At 34.0% G+C, this 21914-nt stretch overlaps 2 protein-coding genes across 4 annotated transcripts in view; one reads left to right on the top strand and one right to left on the bottom strand.

The window, feature by feature from the left end:
- LOC109539920 (facilitated trehalose transporter Tret1) overlaps positions 1-7834 on the bottom strand; it is a gene marked incomplete in the record, with an annotated part of 9664 nt that extends 1830 nt beyond the window's left edge. Inside the window, 1 exon segment of the mRNA XM_048669699.1 lies at positions 7399-7834. Within this exon segment, the coding sequence (XP_048525656.1) occupies positions 7399-7456 (58 nt within the window).
- Positions 2978-21149, top strand: LOC109539919 (sialin). Of its 3 annotated transcripts, XR_002172145.2 has the most exons (9): positions 11189-11789; positions 11848-12019; positions 12072-12305; positions 18469-18643; positions 18704-18958; positions 19012-19288; positions 19346-19472; positions 20653-20910; positions 21034-21149. XR_002172145.2 is itself a non-coding variant. In XM_048669698.1 (8 exons), the coding sequence occupies exons 2-8, from the start codon at positions 11900-11902 to the stop codon at positions 20815-20817; spliced, it is 1353 nt and encodes a 450-aa protein (XP_048525655.1). In that variant the 5' UTR covers positions 2978-3048; positions 11848-11899; the 3' UTR covers positions 20818-21149. The 3 variants fall into 3 exon arrangements, 2 of the variants coding, with proteins under 2 accessions (XP_048525655.1, XP_019763559.2); XM_048669698.1 differs by lacking the exon at positions 11189-11789 and adding an exon at positions 2978-3048 and having other exon boundaries at positions 20653-21149; XM_019908000.2 differs by having other exon boundaries at positions 20653-21149.
- The last annotated feature ends 765 nt before the right edge of the window (positions 21150-21914 follow it).

The following is a 21914-nucleotide window of genomic DNA, read 5'->3' on the forward strand; positions in this document are numbered from 1 at the left end:
GAAAGTCTATCTCTTTTGACTTAATGATTGAATTCAGTTCAAGCAAACAGTGAAGTTTGGAGTAGGCCAGTGTTTCCTTCTAGGGCCGAGAAGTTTAGCGTGTCCTGTCTTTTGATGGACTGAAAATATCGATCGTTGTGAAGACTTTTTTCATAGCCGGTCCCAAGAACTCTATTTCACCAAGTAAGTTTCATTGTTCTTTCTGGCCTCCAAAGAAATAGGTGATAGGGATGGTCGGTATTTAACGTAACCGCTAAAATAACAGTGTTCCAAACGTGGAACCTGTATTACCTAATAATACGCACACGTATTCACTGTTCCTGGAGAACTGTTCAGTTTGTTCAGATCAGAGAAAATTTGTTTAGTTGCTGCGATGATATAATTCAGCATTTTTAGTCTATAAGTATTTAGTTTTCTAACATTTTGTAACGATTCTAAAAAAAAGAGATTTTCTTCACAGTGGAAATGTAAAATAACAAACGTTTTAAGCAGAATGTGCACCTGCATTTAAGCAAGCTGGCCATTTTTAAATATAAATTCAGTCAGAGATGAAATGACGATGAATGAATGAAGTTATTTGAATAGTAACAGACGTTGTAAGGTCGACATATTTTATTTAAGTATTTTTTGGTGGTACCAAAATTAACTCGAGTAATACTTCGTCCATGTTTGCTAAAACACGCATTTCTGTTTGATGTTATTGTGACACGAAATGCGATAGATTATTTTCTAAAGCGGGTGCTATCATAAACGAGCGAAGAACTGGACTCAGTAAAAAGCATCTGCAAATAAATTATTCTTAAATGTTAATTAATCTTTAAACAATGAGATTTTTAAACATTTTCGCATATAAACCGTATATTTTATTTAATCACTCCATTTTAAGTAGTTACTTCTGACCCATGTTTTGTTTTTGATTTTAGAATATTTTATTTTAAGTTTACCAATGTTAATAATTATGTTTTTAATAAAGGAAATCATCATATATCATCACCATTTCTACTATCAACATTATTGTGCAGTTTTAATGAAAAAATTAAAAAATAACATGTTCCTTTCGGAACCGCATTTTGAAACCTATTACCAAGTTGAAACTGGAACGTTGTAAAAATACCGTTTATCACACCTCTAATAGGTGCAAAAATGGTGCAAAAACAATTCTCAAACTGTTCAAGTCTTTAACAGTCTATAACTCAGAAATGGTTGAAAATAGCTGAATCATCGTATCATTAAGCAAACGAAAAAGCACGCAAAACACACATATCTGATGAAAATACAATCCTGTTTATCGTTTTGGAGGCTTTTTTTATCAGGGCTGAATCAAAATGCCCAATTTTCAAAGTGATTCAGGAAAACTTGTATTTGCTTTAGGAACTAAGGTTTAAAATTCAATAGAACTTGATGGTTACATTGATAATAGGAATAGTTAAATAAGCCGCTCAGTGTAATCTAATACAGGCCAAACGCCCAAGGATCATCATCAAACGATTACAGAAAAATTTGAGCTTAAATCTTGATAAATTCAATTTAATCTTAATACTGTTATAAGTCAACGACTTTCGTTCGTAGATACCGGAAAAGAATCATTTTTGAATTCACTATACGTAAATTTCCAAACATTTGATGCATTGCTAATCGTCAATAAATTATATTAATTTTCCTTTTTATAGGAAAGTTTCATGCTGAAAAAAGTTACCAGATCGATAAAAGTGTAGCCAAAAGTTTGAGATGCAGGAAATTATACGCAAAGCCTTTAAATGGTTCCATGCGTTGCTTGCTTGTTTCTAACAAATTCAACACGTTCTTCAATTGCAGTTACTTTAACATTGTGTAACAACTTTTACTTTCTCAGAAGAATTAATTTTCTTAAAACCATTATTTATACACGGAAAATACGCATTTATCATGTATAAATATTAAAAGATTTACAGTCTCCCCAAAGAAGGTGGGTGTTCGAAATTACTGAGTTATTCTTAGTTAGTTACCACCAACTTAAAACCACACATACGACAAATTATGCTTATTGGTAAAGTATAAAATGCTTCTTTAAAATAAATTTATTTTTAAACATTTTCCCGTACTCTCCGAGTAATTCCTTAAAACAGTGACGCCAATTTGGAGTCTTCCTGCATTTGAAGTAATTTTTTTATTTTTTATGTTACTTTTGTCGAAAAAATAAGAGACACCTAGATATTCTCACAGAATCTGCATTGCAGATGTATTTTTTGGGAAATGTTCTAATAAAGGTTTTGCAAATTCCCACTTCAATTTGTATGAAAATATCCGTATTAAAAAATAGGATGTTCTTTTCGTGAAAAACCAATTTCCTTTAATTAAAAAAGAGAAAACAACTGTAATTTTGCGTTAGCTGTACAATCTGCATGTGAAATACATGTTATTGTACAAAATATATTAAAGTAACAAAATTGGAAACACAAATTTCATCAAAGACCACAAAAAAATTATTTGCGCTGGTCAAAAAAGCATTTACTGACTGTAGACAAATGACTCTGAGCAAGATAAATAAGTTCGAAATACCGAAAACCAAATCGTTTGAATATTGCTACTTTTATTTGTAAAAAATGTAAAAAATGCACATACAAAATATGTGTTTAATATAATACATTTAAATTATAAGTGCTAGTATCATAATCCTTTTACCATAAGTACAATTTCGATGCAGCAAATGTTTCAATAACATCCCTTTAAAAATAATTAACTTCGTAAATGCTAAGCTTTTAATGCGGGTAGAATAGAATTTAAATAAAATTAATTAGTGATTTTGAAAAAAAAACAACAATTTATTCTATTAATTTTCGCAAATATTAATAAATAATATAATTTAGATATAATTTATCATGTTTGGATCACTTTGTACATTGAGTTCTAGCTTTAATTCACAAACTTATTTTGTTGCCTCAGTCACATTTAAATGATATTCTGCATTTCTACGTGCATAATCGCGGAAATATGTAAAACAGCAGTGGTAATGCAGTTTAGAGCATTTCAGTACACATTGTAATACATACAACAGTTGACATTTTACAGGTAAATTAGCTGACGAATATTCATTTTTATGCGACTCGTTTTCAGTAATTTAGAAATGTATTATCTGACACTGATCGTTGCTATTTGCATTATGTGAAGGCACTTTCAAAATACTACTTTGCTAATACGCATTACGGTATTTACTTTGCTTCTAAACGTCTTTTATTTAACATGCTTTTTCTATAATTCTTCTTCATTCTTATTGCAAATACATACATATTTTAGAATTTAGACATTTTTCTGCTGATCTTACTTCAGGTTTTTTTCTCTCGTTTTTGAATTTCAATTAAAAATATTCTGAAGTCGATTGACAAAAACAAGTCGAAGTCGAATTCTTCAGAAAACATCGCTTGTTTATTATCTGCACGGCCTTGAAAGGATGATACGAAATTCAGATTATTTAAATTGTATTTACTTTGATGTCATTTTTTCCCCGTTTAAGATATTATCAGTGTCACGAAAAATGCTATAAATTTATGGCGCATATAAACAATAATATATCGGAAGACTTTGGCTTGAATCCCTGCCTGATTGGATTCTTCACCCGAATTCAGTCAGAACTTTCTTTTGCAAAGGCTTGTCAGTTTTTTTGTTTTCTCTGTTCAACAGTTTCCTCCAAAAATTATCATAAGAGAGTGAAACATATTTTTACCCGGCAGTCACATGTGTGAATATTTCAATTAAATACAGTTATAAATCATCTACGAATAAAAATAGCATCTAATTGAGCATTATAAACATAAATATTGTCTGCAACTTTTGATTGTGTTAAAGAAACCGTTTTAATGGGCCAATTAATTACAATGGTAATTGTCAACTGAAATGCGTCCTTGATATCAATAGACACTAATTTTTACTGTATAGACGCGTTTTGGTCATCAATCGGTTGATTTAATCATAAATAGTTGAACTCCGAACAAAAAATCGTTTGTTTATAACGGGTTTAGCGTTAATTGAAAATTGCATCTGATTCGGTTCAACATTTTAATCAATTAGCCGATAAATTGAAATTAAGCGCAAAAATTTAAATGCTTAAAAAATTGTTTGTCTTAATTGGAAGGTTAGATATTCAGCCTGACTTTTTTAGTCGTAAATCTAATGAATTGTTAACGGGACTCGATGTCATTTTTTCCCTGTTTACGACGATCAATTTTGAAATTTGTAAAAGTACTGCATATTTAATAATGTCTATTGTAGTAACATTTTTAAGGACTTTTCGCAAGTACGTTTCTTTTAAATCCAGATTTTCTATTGAATTAACCTTGCATTTATTTCTTAATTGTTTCATTGAATTTATTTTTATTTGATAAAATAACACGTTTTCTGTTTAAATATGAAACTGTAAATATATTTTTCGCCGATTTTTCAAATTCAGTGAAACCAAATAGTCCTGAAAAAACTGAAGAACTTATATTTTGAAATCAGATTAACAATTGAGAATTTCACATCTGAAGAAAAACATTAAATTGTTTTCGGTTTTTTCAGAAAAATAAAAATCCATGATCAGTCCATGTTCTCCACATTTTCAGTAGTTTGTTGCTCATATTTGATAAACGGCAAGGGCTATAGAGTTCAACTTTTTAATAATAAATAAAGCAATTTTTTCTAAGAAATTATAAAAAAACTAGTTCATTTTGACTAAAATTGGTGTAGTTTTTAGCTGATATTTGAAAACCCGTAGGAGCTACAGACCTCCATTTTTACTGGCAGATAGAGCACTAAATTTTGCAACAACGCTTCCAATTGACCCCAGTTTTCTGAGACAAAATGAGTTTATTTTTTGCACATTTTGCTTAACTTTTAGCTCACAGTACAGAAACTGTAAGAGCTACTGGACTCCATTTTTTACTAGCAAATCGATTAAGAGAAAATGTAGCAAAGAGAGTAGATAGATATAGAGATAAAGAAATTATATTGCGCAGTTTTTCGGGTAAAATATAACTTTTAACTGTTATTAGTTTTCTCAAAAAATGCAAAAACCAAGCTTAGTGAATTTTGGCCAAATTTGTGAATTTTTTAGCTAATATTAGAAAACCCGTAAGAGCTGCCCAGCTCAATTTTTTACAGTTCAATAGAGCATTAAGTGGTTCGTTTTTTGATGTAAAGTAGCGCATTCAATCGATACCAGTTTCGTGAAAAAATATTAAAATTCAAGTCCATTTTCCACGAATTTTGTGTAGTTTGCAGCTCATATTATTAGACTGTAAGAGCCGCAGAGCTCATTTTTTACCAGCAAATAGAGCAATAAATATGACAAATTTTTAATATAAGGCATCATTTTCAATTGATCTCCAAGATAGAAAAAAATATAAAAATTCTACCTGGGCCAATTTTTCCAACCTTCAGCGCATATTAAAACACTGGAAGAGCTACTCAGATCTGTTTTAACCAGCAAATATAGCTTTCAATTGCGTTATTGTTCAGGAATTTTTAATGTAAGGCATCATTTTCAATTGATCCCAGGTTTATGAGAAAATATCATTCTAGATGGACCAATTTTTCCCAAATTTCGCGTAACTTTCAGCTCATATTTAAGACATTGCGTTTATTACTAGCAAATAGAGCTTTTAATTGGGCTATTTTTCAGGTAAAATACAACTCAGTTGTTATTGGTTTTCGGAGAAAGTATAAAAATCAAGCGTGGTTTAATTTGATCAAATTTGGCATAGTTTTTACTTAATATTAGAAACAGAGCTCAATTTGTTTAGAGCAGTAAATTGTACGTTTTTTTGTGGAAAGCATCACTTTTAATGGATAAATGTCTCCCAAATTTTACGTACCTACTTTTTGGCTAATATTTGAAAAACCGCAAGAGCTACAAAGCTCCATTGTCGATTAGTAAAAAAAGCACCAAATCGCGCAAATTTTTCATGAAAAACATCACTTTACAAGTGGATGGTAAAGGATAGTGATGCCTTTACATGAAAGTGGATGAGTCTAGATGAGTCTGATGTTAGAGCCTAGATGAGTCTCTTTTTTTCGAAATTTCTCGTAGCTTTCAACCCATATTAGATAAACCGTAAGAGCTCAATCTATTACTAGTAAGTAGAGCATTCAATTTTTGTTATTTTTTCAAATACCATACAATTTTCAGTTTTTTTGTTTTCTTAGACCAATTGGTATTCGATATTGTCTGAGAAAAGTTTAGTTCATTTTTCCCAAATTTGGGGTAGTTCATACTTGAAAATCCGTCCCAGCTACAAATCTCAACTTCTAACACGCAAATAAAACGCAAAAATTGAGCTATTTTTTCATATAAACCATAACTTTCAGTTGATTTTCGTTTTCTCAGAAAATCTGCAAATCTAATGGTGCATTTTCCCCAAATTTTCAGCTCTTGCTTGAAAAACCGTATCAAGCTCAATTTTTTACTAGTAAATATAGAATTAATTAATAAGTAAATATAGACAATATTAAACTCAAATATTAAGTAGTCCATTTTCGTAGTCTTTAGATTATATTCGAAAAACAATAGAGCATTAAATTGAGCGTTTTTTAAGTTAAACATAACTTTCAATTATTTTCGGGTTTCCCAGAAAATATTAAAGTTCATGAATAGTACATTTTTTTCCAAAATTTGCATGAGAGCTCAAAGTATTTTTGTCTACAAACTGAAAATTTGCATCGACAATACAATTTTCGTTTCATTTTCTTCTGAGCTAGGGATGCCACAAGACTTTCACAAAATCTACCACACAATCTATGAAAAGAACGAGCAAACAAAAACGACAAAGATAAACAAACGACTGCAACCGTAATTTTAACCATAAAATCTCTAAATTGCTTTAGGAGAAATGTTCAAGTTCAAAGCTCACTCACATAGAGAGTGTGTACCTACACATATTTGAACAAAACACGAATTTATTAATATTAGACATTGATATAAAAGTTTGTTAAAAATTATCCTCGTTTGTTTATTCGTTAGTGTCATTTATGTATTGAAAAAATTTAGTTGGTTTTGCTCCCTATTTGCAAAAAACATGTTTTCATTAACTTTCAGTTCTTGAGTTAGAGTTTAACGTGGACTCGCAACTCAATTGCAAAAGAAGCTCGTTCACCTGTTTTTTGTTAAAGTATACGAAAAAATCGTCGATAAAACTTGAAATAAATGTCGTTTATAAAAGTTAGAGCGCTGATAAATTAAACTACTACTTATTAACTAATTATGACTGGAATTTGTAAAAATCAAAACGTAATTCTGTTTTACTTTCACTCGTATTCGGTGCGATATTCTTTAAACTTAACTGAACTTATTTTTAGCATAATTAATTGGCAGTTGTGCTATAAGTTCACCTTTCCAGCCTCCAAATTTTCAAATTTCCACCTAAAAAATTGAACTAAAAATCATACCTAGTACAGTGGCCAGAATCTGTATCCAACAGTCTTTTAAAAGACTCCGGGTCCCCATGCTTGCAGGTTACGGTAAACTTCGTTTGAAGAATTTATCACTAATGTTTTAAAACATGTGCCTCGTCATAGATAACATAGGAGAAGGTCGCCTAATGAACGCAGACTAAAGACTAACGATTCGCTGAACTGATCAATTTTTAATCGGTTTAATAAATTGAAATGTTTAGCACATTTCGTGCTGTGTTAGCAGATTGACGAAAAAATGTACCGGTAAACCTCAATTAGAATTAGGTAGGTAGTTGACTTGGGCAGGTAGAACTGTGGACTGACCAAACTGGACGAAAATAGGCGAAAATTTCGTAAGCGACGACCGCCTCCGATATTGGCATTCAAAAGGGAAATCGTGATAGGCATCTTTTCCACGGTTAATGGCTTCAGTCCATCAGATCTCACGAATCTTTTCAACCATGAAATTTGACAGTATCTTCGGCCATCTACTCGACGCTCTCGACGAAGCTGTTCAAAAGTCGTTGTCTCTGAATAATCCTTGAAAATATTTCGGGTTCAGATGTGTTTGGGAACCTAATTGCATCTCGAATGAAACAACAGGCGATAAATTATCTGGAAAATCTGTAAAACACTGTAGCCGGAGCGTTGGATAAATTGAATGGCCGCCAAAGCATCCAGACTTTACATCTATAGATTTTTCTTTTTGTGAGCAAATTTGCAAGTGGCGAAACTTCATTTTATATCTGGTTGCACTCGTCTCTTTGTGCTTCTTGACTTGTACTTGTATCCTTCATTTTCCGTGCATTTGTGTGAAAAATCATTGGAATCGATCATTTTGTAAGTCAACTGAAGTGAAGAAAATTTAATTCGGAAGACACTTCGACAGATAATAAAATTTTAAAAATTATTATCAAAAACAAAATTTAATGGAAGAATTGAAAATAGTGAAACACTTGGAGGAGTTTTGTGACTGTGAGTTGTGTGAGTTATTTTTATATTTAGCTAATGGATGTTATTAATTAATAAAACAATTAACAAAACAATCGTTTTTAGTAAAACAATTATTCGGCGTGTTTGACATTCAAAAAGCAAAATGAAAATTTCGCCATCATAAGAGCCCAGGTGGTACATTATCGATCTCCTATCGATAGATTAGTTTGACACTCTAAAAGTTTGATTTTTTCTATATGGAGTTATTTAAAACAACAATTTTTGAACCAACCAAAGTCGATTTGTCTTGTAACCTTTCCATGTCTAACAACCTGCCAAGGAAGAGTTTGAAAAAAAATTAGAAACAAAATTTTCCAACAATCTTTGTGGGTATTTGCGATTTTTTTGAAATTTTACGTTGTATTTTTTGTCTCAAAAACGAAGCTTTCTATTGGACAAAAGTTATTCTTTATAAAATCGCGGGCTCATCGAGCACTATCTAAACGGTATTTTTTCACTTTCAACAATCGCGAAAATTTGGGTTTCAGAAAACTGCCAATATCTTGATAAGCCAAAGAGCTGAACTGACTCTAACCGTCGATCGGCCGTCTCAAGCCCCATAAAAAAGTCGGCATTCACTTTTTAGCTCCGATCGATAATAAGCGAGCAATTGACGATTTTCAAAAATCATGCAAAATTTTGGGGGTAAAATGGGAATTCAAAAATCCTCCTTTCTTTAGTTCTCTTAATGTTTAATTTTTTTCTTACTTATTCAGGTTCTTTGTTGAAGAAAACGACAAACTTAATAATAATATACAGATCAGGAAAATGACACAAAGCAAGCAATAAGCAATTAACTATTTACTCTTTATCTACGCTGAGAGCATGACTATGAGGTAAAAGCTTATTGGTTGGTTGTTTAAAGCGGTTGCTGATGAACAAAACCTGTACATTTTTGCCAAAACTCCTTGAGCAAATCATCAAGTTTTCGCTTTGAAAACAATATGAATCAATCGAGGAGCTTGCAAAGAGCTCAACCTTTAATACTTTTATTTAAAGATGATATAAGATAATTTACTATTTCGTTCGATTTTCTGTTTCTTTAGTCAAAATATCCATTTTTTCCATTAAATTGTGGAATCGTTCAACTTAATTTTGCGTTTAACTTTTAGAGATTAGCAATTCCTGATAAAACCTAACACAACCTTTCCAAAAGTTTCCAATGTTTATTCAGTTTGGTTAACAGTTTCGGAGATAGAGGGTTGAAAAGCTTCGACAATATCCAGTAAAATTCAACATTGGACCTTCTATCTTTATAAAGATTAGAAATATCAGCCTAACTTTCATAAAGTGAAAGCCCAATGAGAGAAGACTCTCGAAGAAATCTTCATGATTATTCAGATCTTATTAGCCATTTTCTAGATTTAATTTGTGAAACTTTCGAGGCACTTTAATTCATGAATTTTTGACTTCCGTCTCTTTAGAGGTTAGGCTTTTCCATAAAACCTCATTAGTCACATAACGTTCTGGGCGCGGGCTGATGAACATTCATTCAGCAAAGGCTTTATCCTGCAAGAACTGTAGCTATTTAGCAAATTTAAGCTCGATACCTTGAAAACTATTAGTAAAGTCATGAATATATCCACAGTCGCAGAAAAAATGCTCTAAAAATCAACCGTCCAGAGCTGTGTGTGAACGGTTTGACCATCGAAACTGCCGGATTTAACATTCGCAGATTTTTTTTCTTTAAGAATCATTAAAGGTGGGAAATGGTTGTTTTCTAAAGCTCAAACGAGCGAAGTTTCGCCTTAAGTTAAATGCATGAATTCAAATCAGCAATTTTTGGAATTTTTTTGGAATTTAAAAAAAGTTTTTGCCTGATGGAATGAGCAAATTTACAAACAGTACTATTTGATTCCCCACTCACTTTCCGCTTCTTATCTTATGGGCCATGAGTGAGGATTTATTTATTTATTTAATTGATTCCAGCACGACGATACGATGTAGAACAACAAAAAGTTATAAATAAACATGCAAGGTGACTGAAATGTTAATGGATGATTATCTGAATAATGGTTAATGAAACTCTGTACTTTAAGTCGTAATGGGATAGTTTTTGGCATTTTATATATGTAGGCCTGCAGATGAATTTTATATCTTGAAGAAAAGAGCGTGTTATATGGTTTCTATCTTTCAGGAAACATTTTTCGCGTTAAAAATATCGGTATCCCAGCTTCTTAACTCAACTATTTTGCAATTAATCTCGATTGCAATTAAACTCGATGTTAAACTATAAATGATCTACAAACGTAAAAAATTAATGAGACCTTGTCTAATATAAAAATGTAAATACTTATATAATAGGAAAACACTTATAAAGTTGACAAATCACTTTTTCAAATGTTAATCTACAGAATTGAGGGTTTTGTGTATAAAAGTTTATTCGCAAACGATTGTTACTGAAACTTTGCGCTGTAATATTAAGCATTCCGCAATTTCTTCTTCTAAAAAATGCCCTCGTTAAGAAAAACTTTACTAAACTTGCACAATTCGCTTCTCAATGAACGAAAGAAGCGGGGAATTTGGCGCTAGTTTAAAGGTGAAGCAAACCGAAAATAAAAACAAACTAATTTATAAGAAATACTGAAAGTTTTGGTTCATTTTTGATGCCAAACTCGACACCTTTGCACCGGAATGGTCCGATAAAATTTCACTTTTAGATGCTTTAAAGTATCATTTTTTCCCTCTCGAGGTTATTAGAATATTGTGTCAACAATTTAGCAGTTTCACATCTTTTAAGTGCTTTAGTACTTAATAGGCTGCTTTCATCGATTCTAATCATCATATTCACTCAACATCTGATTTTCCTTACATTACTTTTTCAGTCCATACTTCCGGCTTCCACTTCGAATGTGATTCGTATCTGCCTTTCTGTGGAATTCACTCTTTAATTTAGTCCCTACAGTTTTTCCGGTCTAATTTACTTAAAACTGTTTAATCCTACTTCATTGGTTCACATGAATGTTCGTAAAACACAGAAACTCTGACAGACTCTATCAATTTTGTTTTTCTATTTTGTATATAGAGCGGTTTTATTAAAGCCGCAAGTAAGATTTCTTGCTTGCACTTTGTCAACTGTTTTAAGAAAATTATCCAATTTACTCTTTGAATTACATATTTATCTAATCATTTCATATGAGCAAAACTGATATCGTAGTAAAATCACAGTTTCACTTTAAAACCGACCATAAAAGTTAAGTCTGCGATTAAAACGCAGACAGTGGGAAAAGATAACCCTAAGACTTATACGACGAATCAGACAATATTATAAGTATTTATTCATTTATTATTGTCGATTTTTGGTACTTAGCGGTCAACTTATGTGTATGTGTTACATTATACAAACTTCTAAGCCTTTATATTATGGAAAGTGGCAAAACTGATCAGGATAAGTAGGCAGATTGAGTTATATTTTCGTGGACTGCTGGTGTAATTTATTCTTTCTGTTAGAAAACCTGCCGCTACATGGAAAATATGGACGCAAAGAAGGTACGTGCTGACAATGTTGGTGTTTTGCGGTTACTTCAACATTTACCTTCTTCGCACCAACATGAGCATCGGGATTGTGATTATGACCCAAAACCGCTATACAACTTTAGGCAATGGAACCGTAGTTAATATAGTAAGTGAAAAGAAACTTAAAAATCTTAGGCTCAATCTCTTCAACATTCCAGGGTCCAGAGTTCGAGTGGGACAACGTTATCCAGGGCTACATATTGAGCTCCTTCTTTTACGGTTACATCACTACGCAATTACTCGGAGGTTTAATTGGGAATAAAATCGGAGGAAAGTTGGTTTTTGGTGGAGGCATTGCTGTTACTGCCCTGGTTACTTTAATCAGCCCTTGGCTGGCGGAACTCAGCGTTTATGCGCTGTTAGTAGCCCGGATACTCATGGGAGTGTTTGAGGTAAGTAGGTACTTCCTACCAAACACTGAAAAATTGATTTCAAGATTGGTACTTGTTTGCTAGTTCTTGAGAAATAGTCTCTTGAAAATTACACTGAAAAAACCGGGCAAAGTAAAAATCTTCCCAAAATTCCTTAATTCACGCCAAAATGTTTCACTAGATTCTTCCCAAATTTAGACCATAATTAAATTAAAGCTTTCCCTAAAGGCTGCTGAAAGCCGCAATCTTATATAACAACTCGTTTTTGAGAAATTGTCCCTTGAAGCAGCTACTTTAAAAACAGCACAAAGGGGAAAAATATCCCAAAGTTCCGGAATTCATGCCGAAGAAATGTTTTACTAGATTCTGCCCAATTTCTTATGATAATTAACGCAACGCTTTCTGGAGAGGTCGCTAGACGTGTCAAGCTAACTTCTCAACTGGTTTTTGAGAAATGGCCTTTTGAAAAAGATCCTTCGAAAACCGCGTGAAGTAAAATGCTGCCCAAAGTTTCGGCAATCCTTTCGAATAAGTTTTTTGCTAGATTCTGCTCAAGTTTGTATTATAATTAAAGCAAAGCTTTCTTTAAAGGCTACTAATAGCGGAAAGTAGTTATATCATCACCATCATTGAAATGAAGTATTCTTTAAAGGATGTTGAAACCATCAAACTGATATGCAAACTGGTTCTTGAGAAATGACCTCTTGAGAAATATGCTACCGAAACCCCAAACAATAAAATACTGCCCAAAGTTCCAGGATTCACTCTGAACTAAGGTTTTACTATATTCTGCCCAGGTTTGCTCCATAATTAAAGTAAAAGTTTCTTTAAAGGCTACTACCACCCCAAAGCTGATTTCTTAACTGGTACTGGCGAAATGGTGGTTTGAAGAATGTACTGCTAAAACCGCGCAAATTACAAAACTGTTAAAAGTTCCGGAAATCATTCCGAAGAAACTTTGTGCTCAATTTTGCCAAAACTCACACAATAACTAACGCAAACTGTTCTTTAAGAGCTGCTAGAAGTAGAACGCGAATATGCAAACTAGGTCTTGAGAAATGTTCTCCTGAAATATATACGGCAAAAACCGCGCAAAGTTAAAATCTTCCCAAAATTCCTGAATTCATTACGCCAAAATGTTTCACAAAGTGCCCCAAGTTTGCACCATAATTAAACTTAAGCTTTCTCTAAAAGCTGCTAAAAGCCGCAATCTTATATAACAACTCGTTCTTGAGAAATTGTCCCTTGAAGTCAGCTACTTCAAAAATAGCACAAAGTGGAAAAATAACTCAAAGTTCCGGAATTCATGCCCAAGAAATGTTTTACTAGATTCTGCCCAATTTCTTATGATAATTAAACTAATGCTTTCTTGAGAGGTCGCTATACGTGTCAAGCTAACTGCTCAACTGGTTTTTGAGGATTCGCCTCTTGAAAAAGGTCCTTCGAAAACCTCATGAAGTAAAATACTGCCCAAAGTTTCGGCAATCCTTTCGAATAAATTTTTTGCTAGATTCTGCCCAAGTTTGTACCATAATTAATGTGTAGCTTTCTTTAAACGGAACTAGCAGCCAAATGTTGTTATCTCAAGTGCTACTTGAGAAGCGACCGCTTTAAGAATGTCCGGCAAAAACCGCGCAAAGTAGAAAACTGCCCAAAGTTTAGAAATTTATTCAGGAGAAATTCTTTACTAAATTTTGCCCAATTTCACAGAATGATTAAAGTGAATCTTTCTTTAAAGGAGGTTGGAAGTGGCAAGCTAACATCTCAACTGGTTCTTGATAAACAGCCTATTTAAAAATATCTTGTAAAAACCGCACAAAGTAATTAATTTACCAATGTTCGGGAATCCATTCTGAACAAACTTTTTTCTAATTGTCTGTCTAATTTCACACCATCATTGAAATGAAACATTCTTTAAAGGATGCTGAAACCATCAAACTGATATGAAAACTAGTTCTTGAGAAATGACCTCTTGAAAAATATCCTGCCGAAACCTCACACAATAAATTACTGCCCAAAGTTCCGGGACTCACTCCGAACTAAGGTTTCACTATATTCTGCCCAAATTTACACCATAATTGAAATAAAAGTTTCTTTAAAGGCTACTACCACCCGCAAGCTGATTTCTTAACTGGTACTGGAGAAATGGTCGCTTGAAGAATGTACGGCAAAAACCGCGTACATTACAAAACTGGCAAAAGTTCCGGAAATCATTCTGAAGAAACTTTTTACTCAATTTTGCCAAAACTCACACAATGACTAACGCAAACTTTTCTTTAAGAGCTGCTAGAAGTAGAACGCGAATATGCAAACTAGTCTTGAGAAATGTTCTCCTGAAATATATTCTGCAAAAACCGCGCAAACTCAAAATCTGTCCAAAGTTCCTGAATTCATCAAGCCAAAACATTTTACTAAATTCTTCTCAACTTTGTAGCATAATTAAACTAAAGCTTTCTATAAAGGCTGCTAAAAGCCACAATCTTATATAAGTACTCGTTCTCGAGAAATTGCCCCTTGAAGCAGCTACTTTAAAAACAGCACAAAGTGGAAAAATAACCCAAAGTTCCGAAAATCATTTCGAAGAAACCTTTATTAGATTCGGCTCAAGTTCGCAACAAAATTAGAGTAAAGGCTTCTTCAAAATTAGAGTAAAGGGAATTACCGGCCGCAAATTGTAATCTCAATTGTTACTTGAGAAACCACCGCTTGAAGAATGTACTGCAATAACTACGCAAAGTAGAAAACTGCCCAAAGCCCTGGAATTAATTCCGAAGAAACTTTTCACTAAATTTTACTCAATTTCACGCAATGATTGAAGTGAAGCATTCTTTAAATACGACTGGAAATGGCAAGCCAACATCTCAACTGATTCTTGAGAAATGGCCTCTTAAAAAATGTCTTGCAAAAACCGCGCAAAGTAATTAATTTCCCAATGTTCCGGAGTTCATTCCGAACAATCTTTTTACTAGTTTGTACTTAATTTCACAGCATCATTGAAATAAAGCATTCTTTAAACGATGCTGAGAGCGGCAAGCTGATATGCAAACTGGGTCTTGAGAAATCACCCTTTGAAAAATGTCCTATCGAAACTGTGCACAATAAATTACTCCCCAAAGTTCCGGTATTCCTTCCGAACTTTTCCGAGAAAGGTTTTATTGAATTATGCCCAGGTTTGCACCATGAATAAAGTAAAGCTTTCTGTAAAGGCTACTGCAATTCGCAAGCTGATTTCTTAACTGTTACTGGAGCAATGGTCTCTTGAAAAATATATTACGAAAACCGCGCAAATTAGAAAACTGCCAAAAGTTCCGGAATTCATTTCGAAGAAACTCTTTGATTAATTTTGCCGAAACTCACAGTTACTAAAACAAACGTTTCTTTAAGAGCCGCTCAAAGTACCACGCGATTTTGCTCACTACTTCTTGAGAAATAGTCTCCTGAAAAAGATACTGCAAAAACCGCGCAAAGTAAAAATCTTCCCAAAGTTCCTAAGTTCATTACGCCAAAAAATTTCACTAGATTCTTCCCAAGTTTGCACCATAACTAAACTAAAGCCTTCTCTAAAGGCTGCTGAGAGACGCAATCTTATATAACAACTCGTTCTTGAGAAATTGTCCCTTGAAGCAGCTACTTCAAAAACAGCACAAAGTGGAAAAATAACTCAAAGTTCCGGAATTCATGCCGAAGAAATACTTTACTAGATTCTGTCCAATTTATTATGAAAATTAAAGTAATGCTTTATTGAGAGGCCGCTGGACGAGTCAGACCTCAACTGGTTTTTGAGAAATGGCTTCTTGAAAAATGTCCTTCAAAAACCGCACAAAGTAAAATACCCAAAGTGTCGGCAATCCTTTCGAAAAATTTTTTTGCTAGATTCTGCCCAATTTCATATGATAAGTAAAGTAATGCTTTCTTGAGAGGTCGCTATACGTGCCAAGCTAACTGCTCAACTGGTTTTTGAGATTTCGCCTCTTGAAAAAGGTCCTTCGAAAACCTCATGAAGTAAAATACTGCCCAAAGTTTCGGCAATCCTTTCGAATACATTTTTTGCTAGATTCTGCTCAAGTGTGTACCATAATTAATGTAAAGCTTTCTTTAAACGGAACTAGCAGCCGAAAGTTGTTATCTCAAGTGCTACTTGAGAAGCGACCGCTTCAAGAATGTCCGGCAAAAACCGCGCAAAGTAGCAAACTGCCCAAAGTTTAGAATTTTATTCCGGAGAAACTCTTTATTAAATTTTGCCCAATTTCACAGAATTATTAAAGTGAATCTTTCTTTAAATGAGGTTGGAAGTGGCAAGCTAACATCTCAACTGGTTCTTGATAAATAGCCTCTTTAAAAATATCTTGTAAAAACCGCACAAAGTAATTAATTTATCAATGTTCGGGAATCCATTCTGAACAAACTTTTTTCTAATTTCTGTCTAATTTCACACCATCATTGAAATGAAACATTCTTTAAAGGATGCTGAAACCATTAAACTGATATGCTAACTAGTTCTTGAGAAATGACCTCTTGAAAAATATCCTGCCGAAACCTCACACAATAAAATACTTCCCAAAGTTCCGGGATTCACTCCGAAGTAAGGTTTCACGATATTCTACCCAGGTTTGCACCATAATTAAAGTAAAAGTTTCTTTAAAGGCTGCTATCACCCGTAAGCTGATTTCTTAACTGGTACTGGAGAAATAGTCGTTTGAAGAATGTACTGCAAAAATCGCGCAAATTACAAAACTGCTAAAAGTTCCGGAAATTATTTCGAAGAAACTTTTTGCTCAATTTTGCCAAAACTCACACAATAACTAACGCAAACTGTTCTTTAAGAGCTGCTAGAAGTAGAACGCGAATATGCAAACTAGCTCTTAAGAAAGGTTCTCCTGAAATATATTCTGCAAAAACCGCACAAAGTCAAAATCTGCTCAAAGTTCCTGAATTCATAAAGCCAAAATGTTTTAGTAGATTATTCTCAACTTTGCACCACAATTAAACTAAAGCTTTCTCTAAAGGCTGCTAAAAGCCGCAGTCTTATACAACAACTCATCCTCGAGAAATTGCTCCTTGAAGCAACTACTTCAAAAACAGCACAAAGTGGAAAAATAAGCCAAAGTTCTGGAATTCATGTCGAATAAATGTTTTCCTTGATTCTGCTCAAATTCATACGATAATTAAAGCAGTATTTTCTTTAGAGGCCCTAGACATGTCCACGTAATATCTCAATTAGTTCTCGAGAAATGTATTCTTGAAAAATGTCCTGCGAAAACTGCGCAAAGTATATTACTACCCAAAGTTCTGCTGCTCAATCCGCAGAAAATGTTTACTAGATTCTGCTAACGATTGCACCATAAAGTAAAGCTTCCTTTAAGCGCTGCTAGAAGCCGCAACTTGATATCTCAACTGGCTTTTGACAAATTGCATTTTGAAAAATGTACTTCGAAATTTCCTCAAAGTAGAAAACTGCCCAAAATTTCTGAATTTATTCCGAAGAAACTATTAGCAAGAGTTTACCGAAGTTTACACCATATTTCAAGTGAAACGTGATTTAAAAGCCGCTGCCAGCCACAAGCTGCTATCTCATCACGTTCTTGAGAAATTACTCCTTGACGAATAAAGTGTAGAAACCACGCAAAGGCTGCCCAACGTTTCGGACTTCATCGCAAGGAAACTTTTTATTAGATTGGACTCAAGTTTGCACCATAACTAAAGCGAAGCTTCTTTTAAAGACTACTAGAAGTCTAAGGTTGATATGTTATGTGGTTCCTGAGAAACGACCTTTTCAAGAATGTACTGGGAAAGTAGCGCACATAAAAAACTGCCCAAAATTCCGGGGTTTTGTCCGAAAAACCTTTTATTTTGAGGCAGTGGAGAATGAAGCTTTAAATTTAATCTGTATGCGAAGAAAAGTGATTCCTTTCAATGCCTTAGACCTTAGGCAAAAATGTGCTTTTTTGCCTGCAGATCGTTGGTAAAAAATTGATTTTGGTTCAACCAAATGAAGCAACTTCAAACCTTGCCTGGACATGTGGACTGATGTTGTTTCGTAGGATTACACAAGATGCATTTTGATAAGAGCACAGTTAAAATTTTAGCTATTTAAAAAAAAAATTAGTCTGTTACATTTCATGTTACAGTTCATTTGGCGAGTCATTTTGATCATCAAAATTTCAAGTAAAGTAAACTTTTTCAGGGCGTAACTTACTCAAGCTTGTATGTGCTTTGGGTAAAGTGGATTCCTCCTTCTGAGCGTAGCAGATCGACAACGCAAGCAATGTCTGGGAGTTACCTAGGAGCCGTGTTTGCTCTGATGTTTTTCGCCTATCTAGGAGAAATCGCCGGCTGGAGGAGCATTTTTTGGTTCTCCGGTAACCTCAATTGACCCAGATTATCTCCCTAGGTGTTGATGAGGAGTTTTCCTCCCATAGGGTCTGTAGGTTTGTTGTGGTTTGCTGCCTGGGTGTACGCGACATCCGAATCTCCTCAAACCGACCCTAAAATATCGCCTGAAGAGCGTGATTACATTGAACACTCGCTGAGAGCCTCGCAAGTTTCCAAAGCGCACAAAGTTCAATGGAAGGCTTTGTTCACCTCTGGGGCTGTTTGGTCGCTGAATGTGGCCCTGTTTTGCGAAACCTGGGGCTTCTACACGCTGCTAACTCTACTGCCCAAGTATTTCAAAGGTGGAACAAAATCAGCAAATTTATTTGCGATTGCTGATTAAAAAATGTTTCAGATGTTTTTCAGTTCGACATTTCCAAGTCCGGACTGGCTTCGGCGTTGCCCTATATTTCCATATCGATTATGATGCATGTGTGCGGTCAATTGGCCGATCGAATTATCGCGAAAAAATGGCTAACACTCACCAAAACCAGGAAGACATTTATGTGCATCGGATTTTTTTCGCAGACCGGATTCATGTTAGGCGCAGCCTTTTGGGGACAGGCGGCTGGGACGGTCTTTTGCCTTGCAATGGCTGTGGGTTTGGGGGCTTTTGCTATTGCAACTGTGGGGTAAGAGCAAGCTTTAACCTTTCAGGTAAGTCGGTAAGATACATTTCTTAACTATAGAGTAAACGCGCTGGATATTGCTCCTCTTCACTCTGGCTTGGTGTTTGGGATTGCCAATACTTGGGGAACAGTGCCTGGCATTATCAGTCCGACTATTGCTGGATATGTTATTTCAACGGATAATCCGGTAAGTTTAGAGTTTTTCGCTTGTTTAATTATTTGTTTGCTTTGGTTTGGTTGGTAATCGGCTTTATACTGTTGGTAAGCAGGAAATGCTCGACTGTTCCTAACCTTTCTGATAATTCCTATCTCAGCGTGTGTAGATCTGCTCTACACATCCTGATAAACCTACTACCTGAATAACGTCCCCTTTGATTGAAAATCTGTAGATTAGGRTGAAACAAGTTTTGTAGCCACTAGAACTGGATTCTTCCCTTAATTCCTTCAGAGTTAATTTTTGATGCTCCTCTTTATACCAGAGTTGGTACTTTGACGTGATCGTTACCAAAKCACCTTAGTTCTTTGCTTTGGAAYCATAGGYTCATATTGGCTTGAAAATAATGATATGATTGGTTTCAAGAGTCGGTTCTTCCCGTACTTCTCGCTCATAATCGAGGAAATTTCACTAATTATAAGTCCCTTTTAGTGTCCTTAGTAAAACCCAGTCTCTTTCTGATGAAGTTATGTGTATGTTTGTTTCGTTAGCTCTTGTTCCTTGGTTGATTTMTCTCTCTAACTGTATCACCTGCATATGCAAAGCGAGCAAACGTTGCGATTTTAAGTTTTCGTTGTTTTGTTTCATTGCGAAACGGATTTCAGTCGCTTCTTTCAGTTCCCAAAAAAGTATCTTCTGCCTCATCCAGTCAAAAGCTTTTGATATSTCCAAAAATGCAACTGAACCGGAGCTCTTAATCTCGAAAGCTCCATTAATATTGTTTACAATTAACGCTGAATTGGGGGATAGTTTTGTTATCATCTAATATCGTTTTTAGTATCAACTAATTATAAATCGGAGCATTCAGAAAGAAATTGTCTCTGGAAAAGCATTTAATTGGGAATAAATGCCTTACAAATTGTGCAAGTTTTGATGCTCACTATCAGAAATTTTTCTGGATAAATTTAATTTTTAGCCAAAACTTTCACTAATGTGCTTCTAGCAATTTTCCAAACTCATCATCAATCAACGCGCGGCTTTTCATGCATTTATTAACTCACAGCTGATCCTAAATATTTCTCAATTGCTTGCATCCAGCTTTCTACTGCTAGTGATTTTTCTCCTGCGCGTCTATTTTTTCTCAATTTTCCCCCTTTTCCCTACAGGTTTCACCTATTGAGAAACTAATATTTAGCTCATGTCTTGTCTGTAGACGGTGGAACAATGGAGGATAATTTTCTATATAACCGCAGGATTGTATTTCTTTGGGGCCATATTTTTTGTCCTCTTTGCCAGTGGAAAGCGACAAGATTGGGACTTGGAGGAGAAAGTGAACGATGTTGACCTCAAGGTTTTGACTAGGAAAAATAGCAAATAAAATTCAAAAATGTATACAAACTGTTCGCTGTTGTTGAAAAGTTTTACATGTAAGATAACAAGACGTTTTATCTGGGGTCCTTATCGGAATTAAGTAAGTTATTAATTGTTAAAATTTGCAATTTCTTTCTCAATTAAAAGAAAACTGTGATTTTTTGATAATTTTTTTATTATAAACTGACTGTAAAAGATATAAAATTTCTTATCTCTTGGACAGAAATGGGCCATTTTCAATATAAGAACCAACGAAATACGATAGTTCGAGTTGAAGGCCAGCACTGTTACGAACTATTTGTGTATAAATACATAATAAATATATATCTTAAAGAATTATTGTTGTGCATTAATACGTGAACATTTCGTCAAATAAGTTAAATATAATAATAAAAAGCAAAATACATAACACAAGTGACTAATTTCAGTAAAAAATAAGATTCGAAAATCATAAACAATTTTCTTAATACGCATCTTCCATAATAAATGTAAACACATCGACTGAATCTCTTTGCATGATAGTCGACTGACAAAGAAGCAGCAAAAGCCGTTAAATGCGCGATTGAAAATCAACCCCATTAAAATATGTTTACACCTTGTGGGGTCGCTAGTCCTTCACTTAACATTTCCGGTAAAAAATATTATTTTTTATAACGACTGTGCCCATATCTGTGTGAAATTTTGTGCATGTCTTCAATTCATTAAGGTTGGCTTTCTAATATACACACACTCATTTAATTATTAATAATTAACTAATTAAATTAGTAGCGTCCGCCCTGAACATTTTTGGACAAAAAATAATACTCGACTGCTTTAGGTGCCTTAAAATACAAAAGTTTGACCCCTTGATTTTATTTCGTCTTATTTTATTCCTTTGAGAAACAAAAGTCGTTTTACTTCAGGGTCTACAATAGCGTTAAGATCAAAAGAATCACACAATCACACTAAAGTTAGAACATTTACGGCATACGTTCGTTTCAAGTGTTTGTTTAGTGGGTCCAATTATCGCCCCTTTCCAATATTAGCATGAAAAACACACTGTATATCTTCGTATGTCTTCTATCTATTAATGTCTGTAAGGAACGATATATATTTATTTCCACT

The sequence above is a fragment of the Dendroctonus ponderosae genome, unplaced genomic scaffold (assembly GCF_020466585.1).
Source record: "Dendroctonus ponderosae isolate FM_Combo_2020 unplaced genomic scaffold, Dpon_F_20191213v2 Dpon_F_20191213_9, whole genome shotgun sequence".
NCBI lineage: Eukaryota > Metazoa > Arthropoda > Insecta > Coleoptera > Curculionidae > Dendroctonus > Dendroctonus ponderosae.